Here is a 21319-nt window from a genome sequence, read left to right as displayed (position 1 = left end):
TTTATACTTTTAAAATAATCAGCATTTTTCTTTTTAATAAAAACTTTTTATGTGTTTTTTCAACGTTACCTTTTTAATAAAATAAATCTATACAATTATCTTCTCTCGTTATTATATTATAAATGAACTTTACAATAGAAGATACGTGACGTTACTTTTATTTTTATAATTGAAAGTTTTTTACCATCTCAACACTGGTTGAGATAGGTCCAATTATTCGGTGGGACCTAGGCTTGGTTTATATGGATGAATCATTCATTAAATAAGCAAGTTGAATTTTTTTTTAAAAGTAAATTTAATTTAAGAAAAAGTTTTGAACCATCTAAAAAGATTTTAAAAATCTAGGAAACTGGGCTATTTGAAAAACTATAGATAAGTAATCAAACTTAGATAAGCTTTTAATTTCTATAAAATTTGTTTTATTTAAAATTAGTCTTTCAAAAATTTAAGATTTAATTTCTAATAAAAAAATTAGATTAGTATTGAGTTTAACTAATAAAAATTCAAGTAAACATTATCACATTTGACATATGACAAATTTCAATTCTAGTAAACACGATATCTAAAAATATTTTTAAATAAAGACTTAATTTTTTTATCCTACAAAAGTTATTGCTTTTAAAATTAATTCCTGAATACTTTTATTCAAATTTAGTATAAAATTGATTGTTATTACCAACCTTTGTCTATTAAGTTTTAAGTTAACTACCAAACATTTAACTTGACACTATAACATGTAAAGCACTTAAAATTAGTATACCATTTTCTAAACTGGTGTTAAATCAATTGCTAATTATCCCATTGACAAGTCTTAAATGGGCTATTTATTAAAGCTACGAAGAATATTTACCCATTTACAATATAATAAATTGTCAAATTCTAATTGATTTTGTCTCAACTTGTCATTCTAGAAAATACCATTTTTAACAGATCCCATTAAAACACGCACACGATATAAACAGGAAGATGCATTTTAGAAAATAACAATAAAGATTTGAAAAGCCAAAATTAGAATTAAGAATGAGTTTCCCTTCGTGTAAGAGTTAATATTTCGAAGACGACAAAAAAGGAATGAAGCAAAGAAAGGATTTTGAAGAGAACCAAAAGTTCTGCCTCCTTCCCTTGTTCTCCCCTGCAGTATGGTGATATCTCAAATGTTGCCGCGCTTTACATTTGATTCATACTCAAGTTAAGTTCGCAGCCTATCCTTTTCCATTGATAAGCTTTTCCTCCCTCTCTCTCTCTCTCCTCTCTCTCTCTCTCTCTCTCTCTCTCTCTCTCTCTATGTATATGTATAAGCCAGGTACAGCTCAATGGCTTGCTGCAGCTTTGTCATCACTATCCTGCTGTGTCTCTAGAGCTTGTTCAACTTGACTTCCATCAACGTGACCATTGCATTCTTGCCTTTGCATTCTACCTTTTGGTGAAGCACTTGTACTAATATGATTAGATTTCCCATTTTCCTTTTCTGGTGTGGTTGAAGTTTCCACACTCGAGTTCGGGTCAGTCAAAGTACCTGGTAAAGGTTGGGATGGATTACCTGAGCCAGGCGGAGGTAAGAAGACTCCGGTGCCAGGAGCAGGGATTCTAGGTGGGGGATGCCTTGGAGGAGGAGCGGCTGTCCATCCAGAAGAACCAGGTGGGATTGGGACAGGTGCAGGAAATGGCATGGGCGGTACAACTGGAGCAGTAACAAACAATGGTTGCATGCCATTTGGAGGCGCAATTTGTGGTCGAATGGGTGGAGCTGGCAGTACTCCAGTGGTTGTGAGTGTAGGATAATGCTTGGAGCCTATATGACGAGCATGATTGGGAGATCGGCTTGGAGGTGGATTCCAGTGAGAAGATGCTGCTGGCGAGGCAAGACGTTGAGCATCACTTGGCAGTGACCTTTTTGGTTGGGACTTTGTGAAAGTAACAAGTATCCGTTGCTTGCGCATGGAAGGAAGAGCATGCTTAGCAAAATCACTGGATTTCCCTTGCATAGCAAGAAGGGACCTATAGCACATAAACATGTCAGATTCAAGTATAGAATCCGGGATCGGGTTAGCGAATTTCAGACTGCAGTATAACATTAAAACATGTAGCTCTCCACTCACATATCCAACTCAGCACCCCTGGAATGCAAAATGCACATAATAATGCTGCAAGTCAGCAAGTGTTTAATCCAAAACTAATAACAACAATCAAAGTTGGCATGCTCCCTTACAAAGGTTTTCCATCGTAATAATCATCTCCATGAACAGAATGACCCAAAACTTTCAAGTCCCACATACTCTCGTTTAATGAACAAGATGGCTCCTTGTAATAAATAAGTAATATCGAAAAGGCTTCTAATTGTGAAATCACAAGGCAAAAGAAAAATATTGTCACCAATAAAAAATAAAGAATTCTCTTGTGCATTACATAATTAGTCACCAGAGGCAGAGCCAAATTACAATTAATAATGACTGCGATTTGGATAAGATCATACTCTTCACTAAAACAATATCATAGTAATCATATCAGGAGCATTATCATAGTAAAATACAAGGTTAATTAATAAGCATTACCCGGGCCCTAGAGAAAGCTTGAGACTGCCCCTATAATCTCCAGGATGGTCTGATGCAATTACTCTTCCAAAAGTCATTTCACAATCCGTCAGGGAAAGGATATAAACAGGCCTACCAAACCATGATGGCCAACTATATGGCTGTGAGTGATCACCCTGCAGACAACCAGATATCAGGATGGATTAGCAGATTTGAGACCAATATATAATCCCAATAAGTAAAAATGAAGAATGCTAACAATACACTGCATGACACTATTCAACACATCCTTTATTATTAGATTAAGTCCCAGGGGCTGCGGAATAGGGAGTGTATCCCATTAAATTGGAAGTGGGACCCACCCAGATTTCACCCATCAAAGAGAGTTTTAAAATGAATGTCTTAGATAGTATTGCTAGCATTTCACATAAAAATAGGATATAATAAGAATCAACCTCATTGTAGAAATCCACGATGCAACAATCAGGCTTCACATTCATTACTTGCAAGGAAACCATACGCTCAATAATATCTTGAAACAAGGATGGAATAGACTCTACATTCATATCTGCAGATTCAATTTGTGGAATTTAAAAAACATTATCACAAGCGTGGTAAAAGACAAATACCATGGCTATAAATAAGAAACTCATGTAACTATAGTATTGGTAATTTGGTATGAAAGAAAATTGCATAATATAACATGCCTTTGGAGGCTCCTGTGATATTTTCCCCATCTAGTGGTGGTGCATCAGCAATCGGTACACCCAACTGAATCATCTCCCTTCCATGCCCTTTCATGGGCCTTCTTGAAACTACATATGTCTGATTACCTGCTTATAAAAAATAATCAGCAACTGTAGGATATTCTTTAAAAAACAAGCTAAAGTTTGCATGATCTATGAAAGGGTGACAGCAAGCAGAAATTATTTCCCAGCAAGATGATACAGAATATTACAATCAGACTGAAAACTGGCATACATGTCCCTATTATTTCATGGGCAGTCATCAAATTGAGCATTTACCAACATGCAAATGTCAGATAAAATACAGTAAAAGGGCAATATGCATTCTTTTGCTCCTTTTCTCCTCATTTGTCCCTAGTAAACCAAATTGTCAATTCATGTCTATTCTAATGCATTATTTGGATCTTAAATATAATTTTATCATTAGCAGACATCAATTTAATAGTGGTGACTGTCATACCAAAAAGTAATGAGATCTAGACCTAAAGGCTTAGGCAAATATAGGAATATCACAACAGCTGGAAAATGCATATTCAAATCAGTATGACTTACCGTCATTAAATTTATGTTAGATCTCATGACTAGTGTACTACTCTACATTTTTTAGTTACTGCGAATAGTGCCACCTGGTTCTTTGTCCATGACTATTCAACTACTAACTACTGAGGTGAAACAAAGACAGAAAAATAGATACAAGTCAACCACCATTTTACCCAGAAAACTCTAACTTAAGAACATCAGCAGAGGGCCCGCCATGTAAATGGTCACACCTATACGCTATAAATTAAGTAAAATTAAAAAGGGAAGCAGTGATAGAATCTTCCAGTATGAAGATAACACATACCTAGCAATTGGCCTTTTTTCCCAGAAACCCTTAGATCATTAACCAATGAAACAAGTTTCGAAACTTCAGTGTCATCAAATAAATCTTCATACAATTTCAGCCCATCAACCACATTCATCTAAAATTGAAAAAAATAGAAAGTCACATCTTAAATAGTGAATATAAAGGACAGAAGAAATAAAAGAAATTTGTGAAAAGGTAAGTACACATTATGAAATAATGACATCAAGAAAAGTGAAGAAATATTTGAAGGACCCTACCATCTTCCCATCGAACATTTCATTGCCAATAAAAGTTTTTGCTACGGAAGAAAGACTCTGATGCTGATTTTGCAGAGAATGTGAATCATTCCCTGGAAATAAATTTCACAAGAGATAAAATTAAAATTAAATTAATAAGTATCCTATGTATTGCATGGATATTTAGGGAAAAAGACAAAATTTTGAAAAAATTACAAGTCCATGCTTCATATCATATCAAAAGGAGAAAGACAATTTAATAAAAGATATCTTCATGTTTAAGAATAAAGACTCGTGTTTATAATGAGGTTAGTAATAAACAAATATTAAACAAAATTTTGCACAGAAAACTATGATACTAGGCAGAATCCGATATTGCACTGCATGAGATGCGGACTCTTAGTGAATGGTCTAAAGCAAGCAAGGGAGTCAGTAAATACATATTTGTTATTTTATGCACAAAATTGAAGTACAATACATTCATGTGACAAAATTGGGAAAAAAGTGAAGTGTACAGTTTGAAATTTATTTTCTTAGTTTCTAAAATTCATGCATGGAACTAGCATAGTCTACATCCCATTGCCCTCAACTGATTTAAGCTAAAAAAGATACATATCTTCACTAAAATCAATGTCAGGAGGAAGAAAACCTTTACAATTGGATATACATCCATCATTTACAAAAGCAGCTTCAGATTCCAAGTTGGACAGAGATCCTTGAGAACTCCCTGTGCTCTTCAAGTTTCCATCAGTTTGATGCTTTGCCATGGCATCTGCTCACACAAACAAGAGAGTAAACAAGTTAATGGACTGCATGCATTTCTTGTGTGTTAATGATCTGTGAACTGATCCTCTATCTCTTCATTAATTAAATAGCAGAAGCCACATGATCACAAGAAGCAAACAAAGAAATAACAGCCATAAGTCTAACATTCAACCATTTCAATTTTTATACAGAAACGATTGGAATCTTCCATGAATTGTTTTTTACCATGAAGTCCAATTTGATACTACATCCTGCTAGTACCTAGCCTTTCTGCAATATTTATTCAACAAGAGATTCTTCACTTTCCTCATAAGCAAATTGCATTCTTACTAAGACAGTTAGACACAAATAATAATAACAACAACAACAATAACAAGGATTTATCCCACTTTACTCAGACACAAACACATACATAAAATCATCTAATTATCTCCACCGAATTTTCCATAAATTGTTGCTCTCCGCCCCAAGAAAACACCATTTGCATGTCCATTACTTCCGTATAACTATATGGCTCTATTTGGAAGGCCAAAAGTGAGCAGCAGCAGAAGCCAAAGTGAATAAAACTACTTGTTTCTAAATTGCACTAGTGAAAAATTATAATACGTATTCAATGTAATGTAAGACTGAGTCAATTAATAGTCATGGCATGAATGCACCAGAAACTCACTCTATTAAAACGTATTGTGTCAAGAAACTAAGGTTCCAACAGCAATGTCACTACCACTTTGATTATAATTAACACAAAGATGTAATGACGACCATTACTTAGAGGTCTGAGATTCACCATGTTGCAGTATAGATAATGTACAATACATACAGATTGATCGACCCATTATTTACCTTTCTTCTCTTCAGCAGACATTAAACCCTCATCACCGACCTTCTCAACCTTGCCACCAAATTTATGTTCCTCACTCATCTCAGTTAGTGCAGTCCCTTTCTCCACACCTCCTGTAACCACAGCATTTGCATCATGATTATAAGACTCTACACTAGAATTATAACCTTCCTTTGCACCCTCAAACCTCTGCCCATGCCGATACCCCGAACCAGATTTCCTAACCTCCTTTGCACCCACCTTCACTGGATCCAGATACCTCTGCTGCCTCCTCCAAGCCACTTGCTGCAGTGCATATACCACCTCAGCTACAGAAAAGTATTGCTGCATAAGCAGCACCTGATTCCAATTACATCGCCTTTGCTGAATGGCTCCAACAACCATATCATACTCCCCAGGATCACCAACCACACGTAAATGATGACAAAGGGAATCTATGATGGCATTGGCAGCTGCGAATTCGCTTCGCAGCCAGCCAATAAGCCCATCCCTCTCATCAACAAACCATTGCTGACGGTAGTGGTGCTGGTGGATCTCACCACCAGCACCTCCACCACCACCACTACCACCACCACCACCACCACCACTTGGAAACTGCATTTTATCTTGTATTACCACATTTCCCGATGGCATTGCCATGAGAACTCACTACCAATATTACACTACAAACGCATACAAAGCATACCCTTACACAACTAGATCTAAATAAAGAAACAACGAGTTTATATCAAAAACAGCGCAATTCAAGACGACCCCACAAAACGAAATGCAGAATTCAGAACAATTAAAGCAAAAAGCAAGAAACTTGTGGAGAAATAAGACTAGCCCAGAAGTGATTCAGAGCAAAACAAAGAGTATTTTTATTAAAAAAAAAATGAAATGGATTTGTTGTTTAGGCAAGAATTGTGGAATTGGAGAGATCTGGGTTTGAAAAGGGAAGAGGTGGTTGAGTTGTAGTGACGCAAAGGAAGAACTTGAAGAGGAAGATCTAGGGTTGGGGTTTGGGGTTAATGAAGAATTTGGAACAAAGGGAATGGCTTATTGAGCACGCATGTGGTATGGTCTTAAATGGTGGCTCAAATTCACAAGTCACGACACAACACACTCTCTCTCTTTCTTATTTGTTGCTGTGCATCTGAGACTGGTGGGTGGGTTCTCATTTTGGATTTTGCAGAGAATATTCTGGAAGAAAATGGGGGTTTTCGTCATTCTACTTTCTATATTTAGCCATGTTCGTTTCAGAAGTCTTAAGATATTAACTATCTTTTGTAAAATTTGTTTTTTTTTTTTTAGAATAAGTGATTTTTCCATTAAAAAATGTGTTTTGAAAATCTTATGATAATTATATAAATCTCTTTTAAACATGTGAAATCTTTTTAAAAAATATATACTTTTCTTATTAATTAAAAAAAATTAAAAGACATCACAATGATCACATAATTAACTTTTTAAAACTTTAAAAAAGCAAGGTAAAACTGCAAATATATATTTTTTTAAAAATTGTATATATCCATAATAATTAAAAAAAAACAAAAAAACCCGAATGATGTATAATTTGTGTTCATTTTCGAGTACGAGAGGTAAGGAGTGACGGCACATCGATCTAAGGACCTTACTCGCATGGGACAATTTGATTGAAAAAAAAAAATTAACCAGATGACATATAAATGGTAAAACTCCATAATCATTTTTTATATATTGTATAAATCTTATTAAAAAAGTCAATCTGGTTATTTTTAATATATAATTTGTCTTCTATGATTTTCTTTTAAATAAAGATTTTATCATCAACAATCCGCATGAATCTCCTTAAGTAAAAATTTATCATTATTTAAAATATTATGATTATTAATTTTTTATGAAATAACTAAAATATTTTAATACCTGTGATAGTATTAATGATTCAAAATTTATGTGAGAATATTTGTTAGCTAATTGATATCTAAACTTACAAAATTGCATTCGTTTTAATTTTGTATAAATATTTTTTTATTTTTTATTTTTTTGAATAAATATTAATTTTTTCTCTAATAATATATATTTTTATTATAAAAAAAATAATGTATTTTCTCACCCATATACTACGGTTTGTTCGTTATTGCACTTCAACATTCTGTATTCCTCTTCCAATATATTGCCTTACTCTCTTTTCCCTAAATATATATTATGTTAGCTTATTATTATAAATATTTGATTTAATCTGAGTTAGTAAATGAAAACAGAAGTAATAAAACATGCTAAATTTTATATAAAAAATAAACATACTAAAGGCTTAAAGAAAACACTTTTGAACTTAAATGTATCTTCATTTGGATTTAATGGATTCAAAATTATAATGATATGAGGTAACATATAACAATATAATAAACTTAATACATAATATTCTTTAAAGATACATCTAGGAGTTACAAAACAAAACTTAATACATAATATTAATTTTTATCCAAGATTTAAATAAACTTAAAATATTATCTTTCTTTAAACCCTAAGTTCTCATTTATAGAGTATTTTAAATTTCATCAATTGTTCATTATTTATTACATTTAAAATTTTAAAATGATTTTATGTTCTAATTCAATTATAAATTATGTAAAATAAATAAAAAATATAAAACTGAGGATTTAAGTACACTAAAACTGATTAGAGACTAAAATTGTACAGTTTACAAATAAAAAATAGAGAATTAAAATTGTACAAATTCAAATTAGAAAGACAAAAATGTAATTAAGCATAACAATTACTATTTTATAGCTAATTTTATTTATTTAATAATTGTTATTTTTAATTCATTCAATGTTTTAAATATAAAGACTGAAAAAATATCCCTTTGGTTGAGGCAAGTTTCGACGTTCAACGTGACGTGTGGTGAGGTCAGGGTAAGGCCAATATTTAGGTGCGGCTTTATCTGCCTTTGGATTCACAAATTCGTTATGTTTAGGATTTATTAGTATTCTTAGTTAATAGTTAAGTTAAATATATTTTTAGTTTTTATAAAATTATCAATTTTTAATTTAAGTTTTAATTGAAATTTATTCATTTTAAAGTATTCTAAAATACAAAAACTAAACTTAGTTATAACAAAAATTAAAATTAATAATTATATAGAAATTAAAAAATATTTAATCTTATATACTTGTTATGGTCGTTTTTTCTTCCTCAAAATTTACTGCTATTTCAATGTTGTCCTGGTCTTCGATTGACTTCATTGTTAGGTAACTTTCAATTAATATCTCAGATACAAGTAAGCGCTTTAACGTTTTTGGAGAATTACACGCATTATCTTTAAGTCATTTATTATTAGTCCCCACTTAGCAGTAACAATCAATTATTATATTTAATAAAAAAAAATTGTTAATTTTAACTCTAAATGCTAAGATAACTAATTAATAATAATAAAATTTATGTATATCTATTTAATAATATTATTTTATGTATATCTATTTTTTTTTTGAGAGTATACGCAGCTTTAAGCACAAGAAAAGCAAAATCTAATTAATAGTGGCCAAAACTCATAAAGAGGAAAGGGCCTTGTTTAAAATATTACAAGAGAGCTAACAAATCAATGAAGTTATTAACTTCACATAATATAGCCTATTTTTTATTATAATAATTTAATCATATTAATTAGATGAGAAAAATAAATATCATATTTATAAAGGTCTCCAAAATTCAACCTCAACAGAAGAATATGATCTAACTTTGCACATAAATCTAACAACAAATCCGCCTTTCACTCTACGATGAAATCTTCGCAAGCTCTTCCACTAGTATTTTATGTATCCCTTTATTTAAGCATTTAATATTAAAATACATAAAAAAATATTAAAATATTTTACATTTTAACATTTTAGATACATTATTTTTCATTTGAATTTTTTTATAAATTATTGAGAAAAATAACCTATCTCCTTTTTATTTCTTAACGAAAAAAAAAAACAATCCTTGAAACTTTTTTATTGATCTAATGAATTCAACCTTTGAACGTATAAAAAGTTGATCAACTATAAATTACCACTTCCATGCATTAAATTAAGTTTCTCTGTGTACACGAATCAAGTTATCCACTTTTTCTTTTCTAATGGGTTTTACCGTGGTCGAGTTTAAACTTCAAAGTTACCATTGTATTTAAAAGTGTAGAATCTCCATTAAAAGCTTGATTTAGCGAAATGAGTTTTAAAAAAATAGTGGTTTAAATATTTTCTTATATTTTTGTAAATTTTTTATCTTCTATTTATTATTTATATTAAAATTCAATATTTATGGTTTTTAATAACTCTTGAACAATAATGCAATTACTGATCAATTAATAAGTTGTAACATATCTTATTTTGTAGGTCAAGTATTACCATTGATTTAAAAATCAAACTAGAGCAGCTAGTTCAACTTGAAAATGATAAAACTGGTCATGAACCCGGCCAAAATTGGTAAACCAGTCAAGTACTAGCATGGGTCAATTTGAACCAGCAGTTTTCAAAAAAATAATTTTGTAATTCTTGAATATTTTATTTAAAGATTTTTTTAAGATAAACAAAAGCTCATATTTAAAATTTTACTTAATTTAGTTTTTATAATTTATTTTTTATTATTAAATATATTATACAATATTATAAATATATTTAATTATTATTAGTTAGAATTTGGTTCAACTACAGTTACATTAATGAATTATGTGAACCAATATTTTCATTGGGTTCGTAACTAGTTCAATTTTAAAAATAATTTATATCAGTAAAATGGGCTAAAACTAATAACTCACAAAAAGATGTAGAAATAAAAAAAAACAATAAATTAAAAATTTGCAAAAAAGTTAAAACAAAAAATTATATATATCAAAACCCAAAATTTATTATGGAAAAATTAATTGAGTATCAAGGATCAAGGAATTAAGTTAAATATTAACTACCTAAAGCAATTATATTAGACACTTTATCTTAAGGTGACAAATTAATGATTTAGATAAATTTGAAATTGGATTATATTAAATGGATAAAAAAAATATTAATCTATTATGATATATTAAACATATATTGGAAAATTCAACTCTTTCATAACTTAATTAAAAGTTATCTAATCTATTTTTATATGGATATATATACAATCTTTCCATTAAATATTATTATATATTTAATATTTTTATTTATTAAAAACACTTCTTTAAATTCTGTCTTATTTTTTTCTCCTCATTTTTTCCTTTCAAATTTCTTTCTCTCATTTTCCCCCTTTATTCCTCACGTTGGAACAGGTGTACCTTCTTTTTCCTCGCAGAAAAGACGGGTCTTCAATAGTGTAGAAAAAATTAAAGATTTGCCGACAAGTATATATAATTTGTAAATGTAATTTTTAAATATAATTTTAGAAAATAGTTTTTTATTATGCCCAAAAAATTGTTTGCATTAATTTTTTTTAATTTAATATTAATTTAAATTTCAAAAGAATAACAATTTATTTTTAATTTATTTAATATAATAAAATATTCAGTACTAATCGTGGGTGTTTGTAAAAGTTTTTGTTTAGGTTATTTTAAAATTTTTCAGTTAGCTTGTAGCTTATTGAATTATTTTATAAGCTTATTTAATTAAAATAAAGATATTTGATAAACAAACTTATTCCATCAGTAGTATTTGAACTTATAGTTTATAACTGGTAATATTTTTATTTTTACCTTTTTTATTTTAATATAATTAATTTCATTTCTTATAAATTGAAGAAAATGATCTTCTAATTCATTTTGAAATATTATGATAAAATATAATTCAAAAGATTATCAATATTTATTTTAATTATTATACTATTTTTACTATTCTTAGATTATTTTTAATATTATATTAATTATTATATTGTTTACGCCTTTAGTTTAATTATCGATAAAATATTTGATATATATATAGGAAGTATTCTAGAGGAATGCTGATATCACCTGGACACCAGTGCTTTGATAAAGAAAATGAACGAGTAGAATGCTCACATAAAGCTGTTATATAAAATTAAAAATGCAAGGAAGATATATAGTGCTCTCTCCTTTTGGTGGGAGAAGTTCTTTGATGAGAAAGGAGAAGATGCAATGCTTTGATTTGGTTTTCAGTCCTTTCTTGGTTGGTAGATATCACAGCCTTGTGATTGAAAAGGAGACTTTTTGCTTGATAAAGAACTAGAAAGAGTTAAAGGCTTGATCAGAGTCATAAAAATATAGGCATCTACATGTTCTTCCCGGAGGCTGCTACACTACTTGTCTTATTCTGCACTAATATCAACGTCCTATCAGTTATAATATTCTACAACTAGCATCAATATAATATACCTCGAACTACTGAATGATTGGTTGTTTTAGCTTTTAATACATAAATGGAAGAATAATTAACTGAGCATTGGTGCTTAATGATTATTTTGTCTATTGAAGTATACATTTGACTTAACTTTGTCAAAATGGTGTAGTCTCAGTGTCTGGGAGGATAAATTCTCATTTTGCTACTTCTTTGGAACATAGCTTGAAAAGTTGCACTGTCCTTCACAGAAATGCAGGAAAATAATGTGTAGTATGGTTCATTCTTGATATATTTCTAATATTTCCTTCTATGCCTATCGGCACTAGGGAAATGATGATTTAAAATTTTTGCTCCTTTTAATTTTTATTTCAAGCAACACGCCATATTTTGTTATTTCTGAAACATCTGGGAATGTTTGCTTTTATTGATCTGAATTTGGGGCTTCCTAGAGATCTTATGTGTCATCCATTATGTTCAATATTTGCTTCATTATTGTTGTTATGTTCAAGATTCAGCTTGAGTTTAATACAAAAGTAAATGACGAGCAATTAACAAAGAGTAAACTCACCCAAAGAAAGTCAAAATTTATAATTTGATATTAGAGTTTTAAATGGTTGACTGTTCAATTCAAGATTTTCCTGTCCCTTCCCCTTCTCTAAGACCTGCATTATTTCCCTTCAGCTGGTCATAGAGCTCAATATAACTTTTGTTACTTGTCAGTATTTTTTCTAGATGGAACATGTTTTGGTAATCAAGTTAATTAATTAATTGTTCAATATGAACTTATCACATGAAAGCTTATTTGTAGGGTTGGCTATGAAGTTAACTGAAATAAGATTAAGAAAAAAATATTTAAATAGTTGGCTTGACAATGAATGTGTTCGCTTTCTGTGATTAAAATATAGGAATAAAATTATAATTTTGTAAAATATTGTGACAAAGTGTAATTTTTGTATGTTAGGGGTCATAGTGAAATTATTAAAACATACGGGTCAAAATATAATCTCTAAAAGCATATAGGTCAGAATTAAATTTCAAAAAGCATCGGAATAAATATGTAATTTTGCATAGCTTAAATTTTGAAAAGAGAGGAGGATAAATTTTATTTATGTTGAAAAGAAGTTAAAATTAATATATTTTACTATCCTTTTCATCGCACATTAGCTAATATTCATAGCCATGGTTGTGTTCATCTTTCTGTCACCCAAATCAGGTCACGTATATTACAGTAGCAATAACACCAGCTGAATTTGGCTCTCACTTTTTGGGTTGATCAACTTCATCATAATTTCAACCAGAGAATTCATGTCTTGATCGTTCCCAGTTCATGCAAATTTTCCGTTTGTGAGAATCTTCTCCGTTTTGGAGACTATGGAATTGATTCCTTTTCAAACTTCAAGTTGGCAATTGGGTGAAGAGCTTTTCATTTCCTACCAGTTGAAAGGGGCAAAAAAAATGCAATATTTGGCACCACAAAGATTTGGGATAATTATGAGTAATGTGGGTCGTGAGGGATGAATATGCGGTGTCTCTTTGCCGAAGTTGACTATTGCTCCTCCAGTTCCTCAACCCCCTTTTGGTCTATTACAAATCAATTCATTGCAACTATTGTAAATTCCACTTATTTATAAATACTTTTTATTAACTGAATTGAATTGTAGTCTTTTTAACAATCAAAAATTAAATAATTTATTTAAAGTGCAATTAACTATTTGTTTAATCAATTCTAAATTTTTAAAAAAATTTGAGAAACAATAATTTAATAGTAATTAATACAACAGACACAGAAAAAAAAATTTGTTTACTGCGTATCTATCCTCGTATCTGTTTGTACTTCATATACCTACCCCACGGCATTGGCTATGTGGCGAGTAAGGTATTTATTTTCTCTTACCAGTGTGTAAAGTTACATCTTAACAAGTTTTTTAAAAAATTATTAAAAATAAAAATACTCATTATATTAAAATTATAAAAAATTTAATTTATAATAATTTAAAGTATTGAATAGAATATATTTAATATTTCTTTGTTAAAAAAGAACTGGTTACAAAACTTTAAAATGGTATTGATGAAGACATGTTCATGTTGTGTCAGAGTTATGTTTCATTTTCAAGATATGTAAAGGTGAAACCAAGAACATGGAAATATAACAAATGATTCACCGGATACAAAAACATGTACCCCAAATCACAGCTAAATTGGTGGGCTCAGAATCTCGGTTCGGTTTGTCGTTTAATGCTAATGTTTAGATTCCCCTAATGATAAATTCAGCTAGGTTCTTTTGTTTAATGTGTCAAAATAAGAAAATACAGAGCTTGCATGCAAGTGGGCATGACTTTTCCTGATTATTAACAGGTACTCTCGTTTGAGAAGGGTCTTGAGTTTCGAAAAATTCTGGATCTACTACGAAAGATAAAGACTTGAAAAATTGTAATTGGAAATAACAGATGAGGAGAAGAAAAGAGAAATTGTATTTGTATAACAAAAACATAAATAAAAAGAAAGAATTATGAGATAAAATGTCTAATGTGATGGAGAAAGATAAATATAAATACAGAAGATAGTGTTATAGAAAATACTATAAAAATGGGTCATATGAATAATATAATTAAAAAGAAAAGAAAATATGCCATTTTCAGGCCAATAATTCTGGAGACTAATTGGGAAAAGCAATCTCTTCTGGTTTATCACATAATCTTTCATGCTGTTTTATCTCAAAAGCAATCTTTCATGTTGTTATTATTATTATGGAAATTCGTTTTCTAAAGACAACACTTGACTTTGATATCTCATGTTAACAAAAGTCCAATTAATGTTGAGATTTTTCTGTTAATTATTCTCCTCCCTGGGACGAAATGTCAAATGTATTGTGGGTTTGCAGTCCTTTATTAAGTCAAATGTCAAATCTTAGTGTATGATAAAAGTCCAATGAGCTATGTTGTTTTCCTGGTTACTTGATTGTTAGAGATAAATATTAACCAGTATCTTTGAGATATTAATTTAAAATAATTTTTTATTCAAAATATTATTAATATACTCTTATCATAATTGTTGAATAAATATTTTTTATTTTTTATTTTAAAAAAAAAACACCAATTGGTTAACAAGATCTTTAGTTAAAATTTACAGGACAATACTGTATTAAAAAAATTGTAGTTTAATTGATTTTTAAAAGACAGTTAGTATGACACTCTTTAAAATAGTCTAGACAGTTCAAATGACCGTATAAAACCCTAAAATAAATTCTCACTAAATTAAGAAACAATTTATTATATGCACAATACGATAAAAAGATAAATAACCTCTACCATTTTATTTTATCAGCTTTATTGCGTACAAAACAAATAATGCATCTAACATAAAGAGTTGACAATAAACTATGCTACATATCAATTGGTGAATTGTACTTAAATTTTAATTTCGTGCATCTGAACAGCTAACAACCCAAAGGAAATTATATTGTAACCCAACCTTTTTTAATATGTCATTTGTGTTATCTACCAGTTAAGAGTGTTCGTAGGTTAATTTAAATGGGGGCTCAAGGTAAAATAAAATGTAAATCAGTAGCGGAGCCTAAAATAAATTTAAAAATGAGGTTTTTAATAAAATAATTTATTATTATTAGTTAAAAATTATAGTTAATTAAATATTATTTGTAATATTAATAAAAATTTAATAATTAAATTAAACATTTAAATTATAAACTATTTTTAAATTAATTTTTTTAATTTTTAAAGGTATATTAAAATTTTTAAAAAAAATTGGGAGTCTAAACCCTTGCCTTACTCGCCTGGGCCTTAGGTCATCCCTGATGTAAACCAACAATATTTATGCAAATTGGTCTGGTTCGATTTTACAAAGGTTTTGTTTTAGTCAATTTGAATTAAATTAAGTTGAAAAATTCTAGATTTTGAAGCTTTTATCCTCACGTTATATAATTTGAATTTTATATTACTACATACACACTTAAAAAAATATTTATTCTTTCTCAATTATAATCAAATTAATGTCAAATATTTACATTATTTTTAATTAATATAATTGTATATATTTCGTTATCTTCTTAATTTAAGATGTGATAAAAAGTTGAGAGTAAATATAATTAAATTTATTTAATAACACTAGATAAAAATCAGTTAATGAACAAATAAAAATAAAATGAGAAAAATTTGTTATTATGAGAAGTGTGAGACATTAATAATAATTATTAGATCAAAATTAAGAGTTTAAATTTAATGTTTATACCCACTGTCCACTTATATATATATATATATATATATATATATATATATATAAATGAATGGTGTAAGTACCATAATCTAAAATATAAGATTGCAAAGTATACATAAAAAAAGTTGATCGATTGTTTTGATTGATTTGCGTTGTAATGATAAGATTCACTGAATCTGAAATTGAAGTAAAATTAATTAAATTAAAACTAACTAATATACTGAATTAATCTCATCTAACGAACAGCTCTGCTATTAGTATGCATCAAAGGCATCCTTCTTCTTTTTTATTTTAAATTTTCAAGGAATGACATTTACAAAATAAAGAATGCTATATAGTACTAGAAAAGAGGTTGGGTTAATTCTCAAAGGTTTGTTTACGTTTGAGTACTCTGCAACAAAACAAGTTTAAAACAAATAATTGTAGAATAGGAAACAACTGTAGTCTCAACCAATAAATAAGCAATATGTATATATTGTTTACATATGTCTAAATTTAAGTGGGTGAGATTATGTGATTCGTGACCACATAATAATTTCTTTTAAGTCTTAAGATATAAATTGAATTAAATTAAGTAATCACCAGAAGTCTTCTTATATTCATTCCTTTTTTTTACACCTTTTCTTAAATAAATAAAATAAAGCATAAAAGAATATTATGTGTATATAAGCATAAAACACGAGATGCCAAGATGGTATTTGCTTTAGTATTAATCAATCTAATTAAAGTAATTGAACAAAGGATCGGATAATCCTTTAGTTCTACCCAAAGTTATCATTAACTAGGATACTACATGTTCTATAAAATTATAGGTGTGCTGAAAGATTGAAGGAAAAAATTTCAAAAATACAAGATCAATATCATCAAAAATTTTGGAGAAAAAATTGTTTGCATCAATATTGTGTTTTCATTGTCTAATATCGGCATGGAATTCACAATTCAGATGGTCTTTTGTCCATGGAACAAGTTAGAATGAGTTTATCTCAATCTCTACTCGATTGAAATTATTATAGAGCTAATGAATGACTAATTCACCAAAAACAATAAAAAGTAGTTATGATGTATAATAAATTTTTTATAAATGTCAAGATTATCTATAGTAATAAATGATCAAATTAATAATTAATACATTAAATAAATAAATAAATAAATTTATATATATAGATAATCAATAAGTATTTTGTTAATATAAATTTTATAATTAAATAAAGTATAAAAAATAGTAATTAATAAATCTCAAAATAAATCTTTATTTCTTATATTTAAAAAAAATATTAGTTATTTTTGTAACAGGACCAAATAAATATATCAATCTTACTAAATATAATAGCTAAATCATAAAATTATCAAGTATGAAATTAAAATTAAAGTATACTTTATCATGTATATTTTAAACTAAATAATATATATTCCATAAAATATTATCGATTAAATCTTAAAATAATATTACTAAAACATAATTATTTAAAAATATATAAAATTTTAAAACAAACGAGACAGTGTAAACAGATCATGACAACTCAAATTATAACTCAAGGCTATGGTGAAAATACATCAAGCCTGATTTTTAAAAATTAAACTCAACAAAATTAATAATTAGTGTTGTGACACGTCAATTATTGATAAGCAAAGGAGCGTGAGAAGCAAGATCACTTGTACTAAAAGCAATCAAAAACAGTTTTTTTTTTCTTCTTTAAAACGAAAGTCAAAACATCCAATAAATGACGTTTCCTAAGAGATTTCAGTTACCAGTCAACTTTTCCAATCCAATTCATCATACCCCCCCACCACCAGAAGAACCTTACAAAACACAGGAAGAAAAAAGTGAAGACAGGCATCATCTTCTACCTGACTTTGGATTCCAATTAAGATTTGATTAGTTGACTATGATGTCTAACTGACAAATATGACCACATAAACTACCAGACAGGTGTGTGTGTGTGTCTGGACAACTGTGATAAAATGATTATTCAATCAGCAGTTAAAGGAAATAATTCATACCAAACACTGTTTAAATAACTCCTGCTAAATAAATTATTGAAACCCGAAAGGTGTGGTCTAAATACAGAAATCAACAGATTTAATTTGTAAAGCATAAGAGACATGAATGACAAAATACAATACCTGGGAACCTAAAGGTATGAACTATACACATACCCCACCAGCAATAACCATATCAAAACTATCATATTCATGAATTCTATGCCCCTCTCTCTATACACCAAAATTAAAGGAGAAAGAAAAAAAATCAACCCAGGTAATCAAACTAAATCAAGGATGAAATATATCTTTGTAAGGAACCAACTTAAAATGAAGCAGCTTCCATCTGGCTTCCTCTGTTGTGAGGGTGTCGTTTTCCATGGTGCCGCCGGCCGCTACCGAATGTGACAGGATCAAACTTTCTTAGTCTATCAGCTTCTCGGGAATTGATCACACATTCAGATGGAGGGACTTTGTATCTGACTTTGTCATAGCAGTAGGAGTATGTCATGTGCTTCTTCCTGAAGTTCTCCATTTTGATTCTTTGTACTGGTGTAATACCAGAAAGAATTGCTTCAGAACTTTGAGTATTGTCACACTTGGCCACATTTTCAATAGGATCAATTGCACAGCCATGCAGAACAAGGTCTGAGAATTCAGCAACATAGGGTGCATACTTGTAATTCACTCTGTATTTGCCTCCGTTGGTAGCCCAATCAGATGCATCCCATATTGTTGCATACAAAGTCATTGGCTTAGAAGGAAAATCTCCTCCCATTGATTCAGTTCGAGTAACTTCTCTAATAGGAATATTATCTACATAAAATCTGCACAGGGATAAACAAGAATACAAAATTATGTAAACAAGCAAGCTACAACTGACAATAAAAAGTAGGAATTAACATAATTGAAAAAGAAAAACAAGAGAGATATCATACAAGGGACAAACGAGTCTCCACAGGTAATTATAACTAGTAACATTACATTATTGTCTGATTTAATTCACTCTAACTAAGAAATTAAATAAAACCCCATATAAATTACAAATTATGAATTTAGGTACACGAAATAATTTCAAGAGGTAAGTAAAAGGGTATATATGCAACATTTCAACATATTGTCTGTTTAATTCATTCTCAGTAAATAACCAACGCATCAGATATAAAGCATAAAATATAATACTAATACAATTTCAGGGAAAAATCATGTTTTTATTACAAAACAGGACAGGAAAACTAAAAAGAATATTTGAATTAAAAATACCAGTCCAACAACAAAATACATCAATTACTGTTTACAACAAGGGATCATTAGACTGGAGTATGAAATGCAGTGGCAAGAATGATGATTAAAAATTTTGCTATATTATAAAAAGATGTAGATATATTGTCAAGTACTATATAAAATCCAAAAGAGAACCAAATATGGTATGTAGAGGACTAGGGGGGGGGGGGGGGGTTCAGAGAGACACTTACATGATCTGAGAATCTGTCCAGAGAATACTGTACTGATGGAAATCCTCTGCTGGATCAAACCAGAGACCGTATCTTTCCTCTCTACCAATGCTGGTGCTACCATTGCCATAAACATTGGTCTGAATCCTCCAGTCTCTACCTCTAATGTTTCCCAAAAACTCAAAGTCGATTTCATCATGGTTATTCCGGAACATGTCACCATTTGACATCTGCAGACAGATAATATGAGGAAATAAATTATTCTTTTTCCCGTTTTCCGGATACAAGTTTAAACCAAAAACAGAACAAACAATTGCACTTTTGCCAAGTCATCAAGTTTTTTTTTTAACATTGTTTAAAAAAGTCTAAATTTTCTTGTCCATTGGTGAGGACGAAAATGAATTAAATGACATTGAAAACTAGCTGAGTTCACATGGAGGGATTCACCCGATTAACTCAATAGAGATTGAGCCACTGGAGTGAAGGAGAAATATTGACTAAAACGACAAAATAAACGCATGTACTATTTGAAAAAAAAAAAAAAAAACCAAGTAATCACTCTTATGGGAGCCAAGAACTCACATAGAAGGCAACCACAACTCCTGCAGTGTAATCAGCAGGCAACTTAATCGAAGCACTGAAATACCCGTGAAGGTAAAGATCATGAGACACAAATCCGGAACCTGCAAAGACAACCCAGAAATGGAAAGACCAAAAAGGTGAAGGCTTTAGCCAGAAAATCACCATCTCCACAGAACCCCCACACAAATTTTTAAACGTAAATGAAAGTAAAAACAAAAAACCTGTTCTCTCATCCAGTGAAAGATGAACTGATTTTCCATCCCTGTGGATGACCAAGTTACTGTCCCCAAATAAGGGTGTGTAGCCTTCATCAAAGGGTATGATGGGCAAGTTTGTGGATGAGGCAGAAGCCAAAACAAAAAGCAGAGAGCAAAACAAGAAGAACCCCATGTGAGACCCTCCCATAGTGCCTTCCCCAAAGTGGTTTCTTCAGATATGTTGATATGTAAGAAGTGGTGCAAGGAAGGGTGATGAAAAAGAAGGAGAAAGAAGGGGAAGGAAGAAAAAGGCGATGAGGGAAAGAGAGAGGTTTGGAATCACTCTACAGCTAGAAGCGATAGAGAGAGGCGAAAAGGGCAAGTTATAGAGAAAGAGACAGGCAAATGAAGCGTATTTGTATTGTGAGACTAATGGGAGTGAGTGTGTTGAGCTGTGTTTGAATGTGGACAAGTCTTTTTTATTTTCATTCATTAGCAATTAAGAAATATATTTAATATATGTGGAAAATGAGAAATACGTTCTACATCAACTGCATGATTCATCGATCCTTTCTCTTTGTTGGTCTTTTTTTTTTCTTTTGGATGAATACAAAGACTCGTTGACAAAGGTTTAACACGCGGCTGTG

General features: G+C 29.9%; 2 protein-coding genes across 3 annotated transcripts; both read right to left on the bottom strand.

Annotated features, from left to right (window-relative positions):
- Positions 1-977: 977 nt before the first annotated feature.
- LOC113854922 (RNA demethylase ALKBH10B-like) lies at positions 978-7197 on the bottom strand. Its single transcript, XM_027486258.1, has 8 exons — positions 5969-7197; positions 5010-5132; positions 4382-4473; positions 4122-4239; positions 3239-3364; positions 2987-3099; positions 2553-2707; positions 978-1998 (listed from the first exon to the last, which is right to left on the bottom strand). The coding sequence occupies exons 1-8, from the start codon at positions 6603-6605 to the stop codon at positions 1311-1313; spliced, it is 2052 nt and encodes a 683-aa protein (XP_027342059.1). The 5' UTR covers positions 6606-7197; the 3' UTR covers positions 978-1310.
- An 11219-nt stretch (positions 7198-18416) lies between these two features.
- On the bottom strand, positions 18417-21039 carry LOC113854975 (probable xyloglucan endotransglucosylase/hydrolase protein 28). Of its 2 annotated transcripts, XM_027486357.1 has the most exons (4): positions 20697-21039; positions 20476-20576; positions 19915-20123; positions 18417-19266 (listed from the first exon to the last, which is right to left on the bottom strand). In XM_027486357.1, exons 1-4 carry the CDS (start codon positions 20878-20880, stop codon positions 18765-18767), a joined length of 996 nt encoding a protein of 331 aa, XP_027342158.1. In that variant the 5' UTR covers positions 20881-21039; the 3' UTR covers positions 18417-18764. The 2 variants fall into 2 exon arrangements, with proteins under 2 accessions (XP_027342158.1, XP_027342157.1); XM_027486356.1 differs by having other exon boundaries at positions 18474-19266; positions 20476-21039.
- Between the last annotated feature and the right edge of the window lie 280 nt (positions 21040-21319).

The sequence above is a fragment of the Abrus precatorius genome, unplaced genomic scaffold, assembly GCF_003935025.1.
Source record: "Abrus precatorius isolate BTA unplaced genomic scaffold, Abrus_2018 Scaffold11, whole genome shotgun sequence".
Classification (NCBI taxonomy): domain Eukaryota; kingdom Viridiplantae; phylum Streptophyta; class Magnoliopsida; order Fabales; family Fabaceae; genus Abrus; species Abrus precatorius.
The sequence above is the reverse complement of the archived record's forward strand: the minus strand, read 5'-3'. Positions and strand labels throughout refer to the sequence as shown.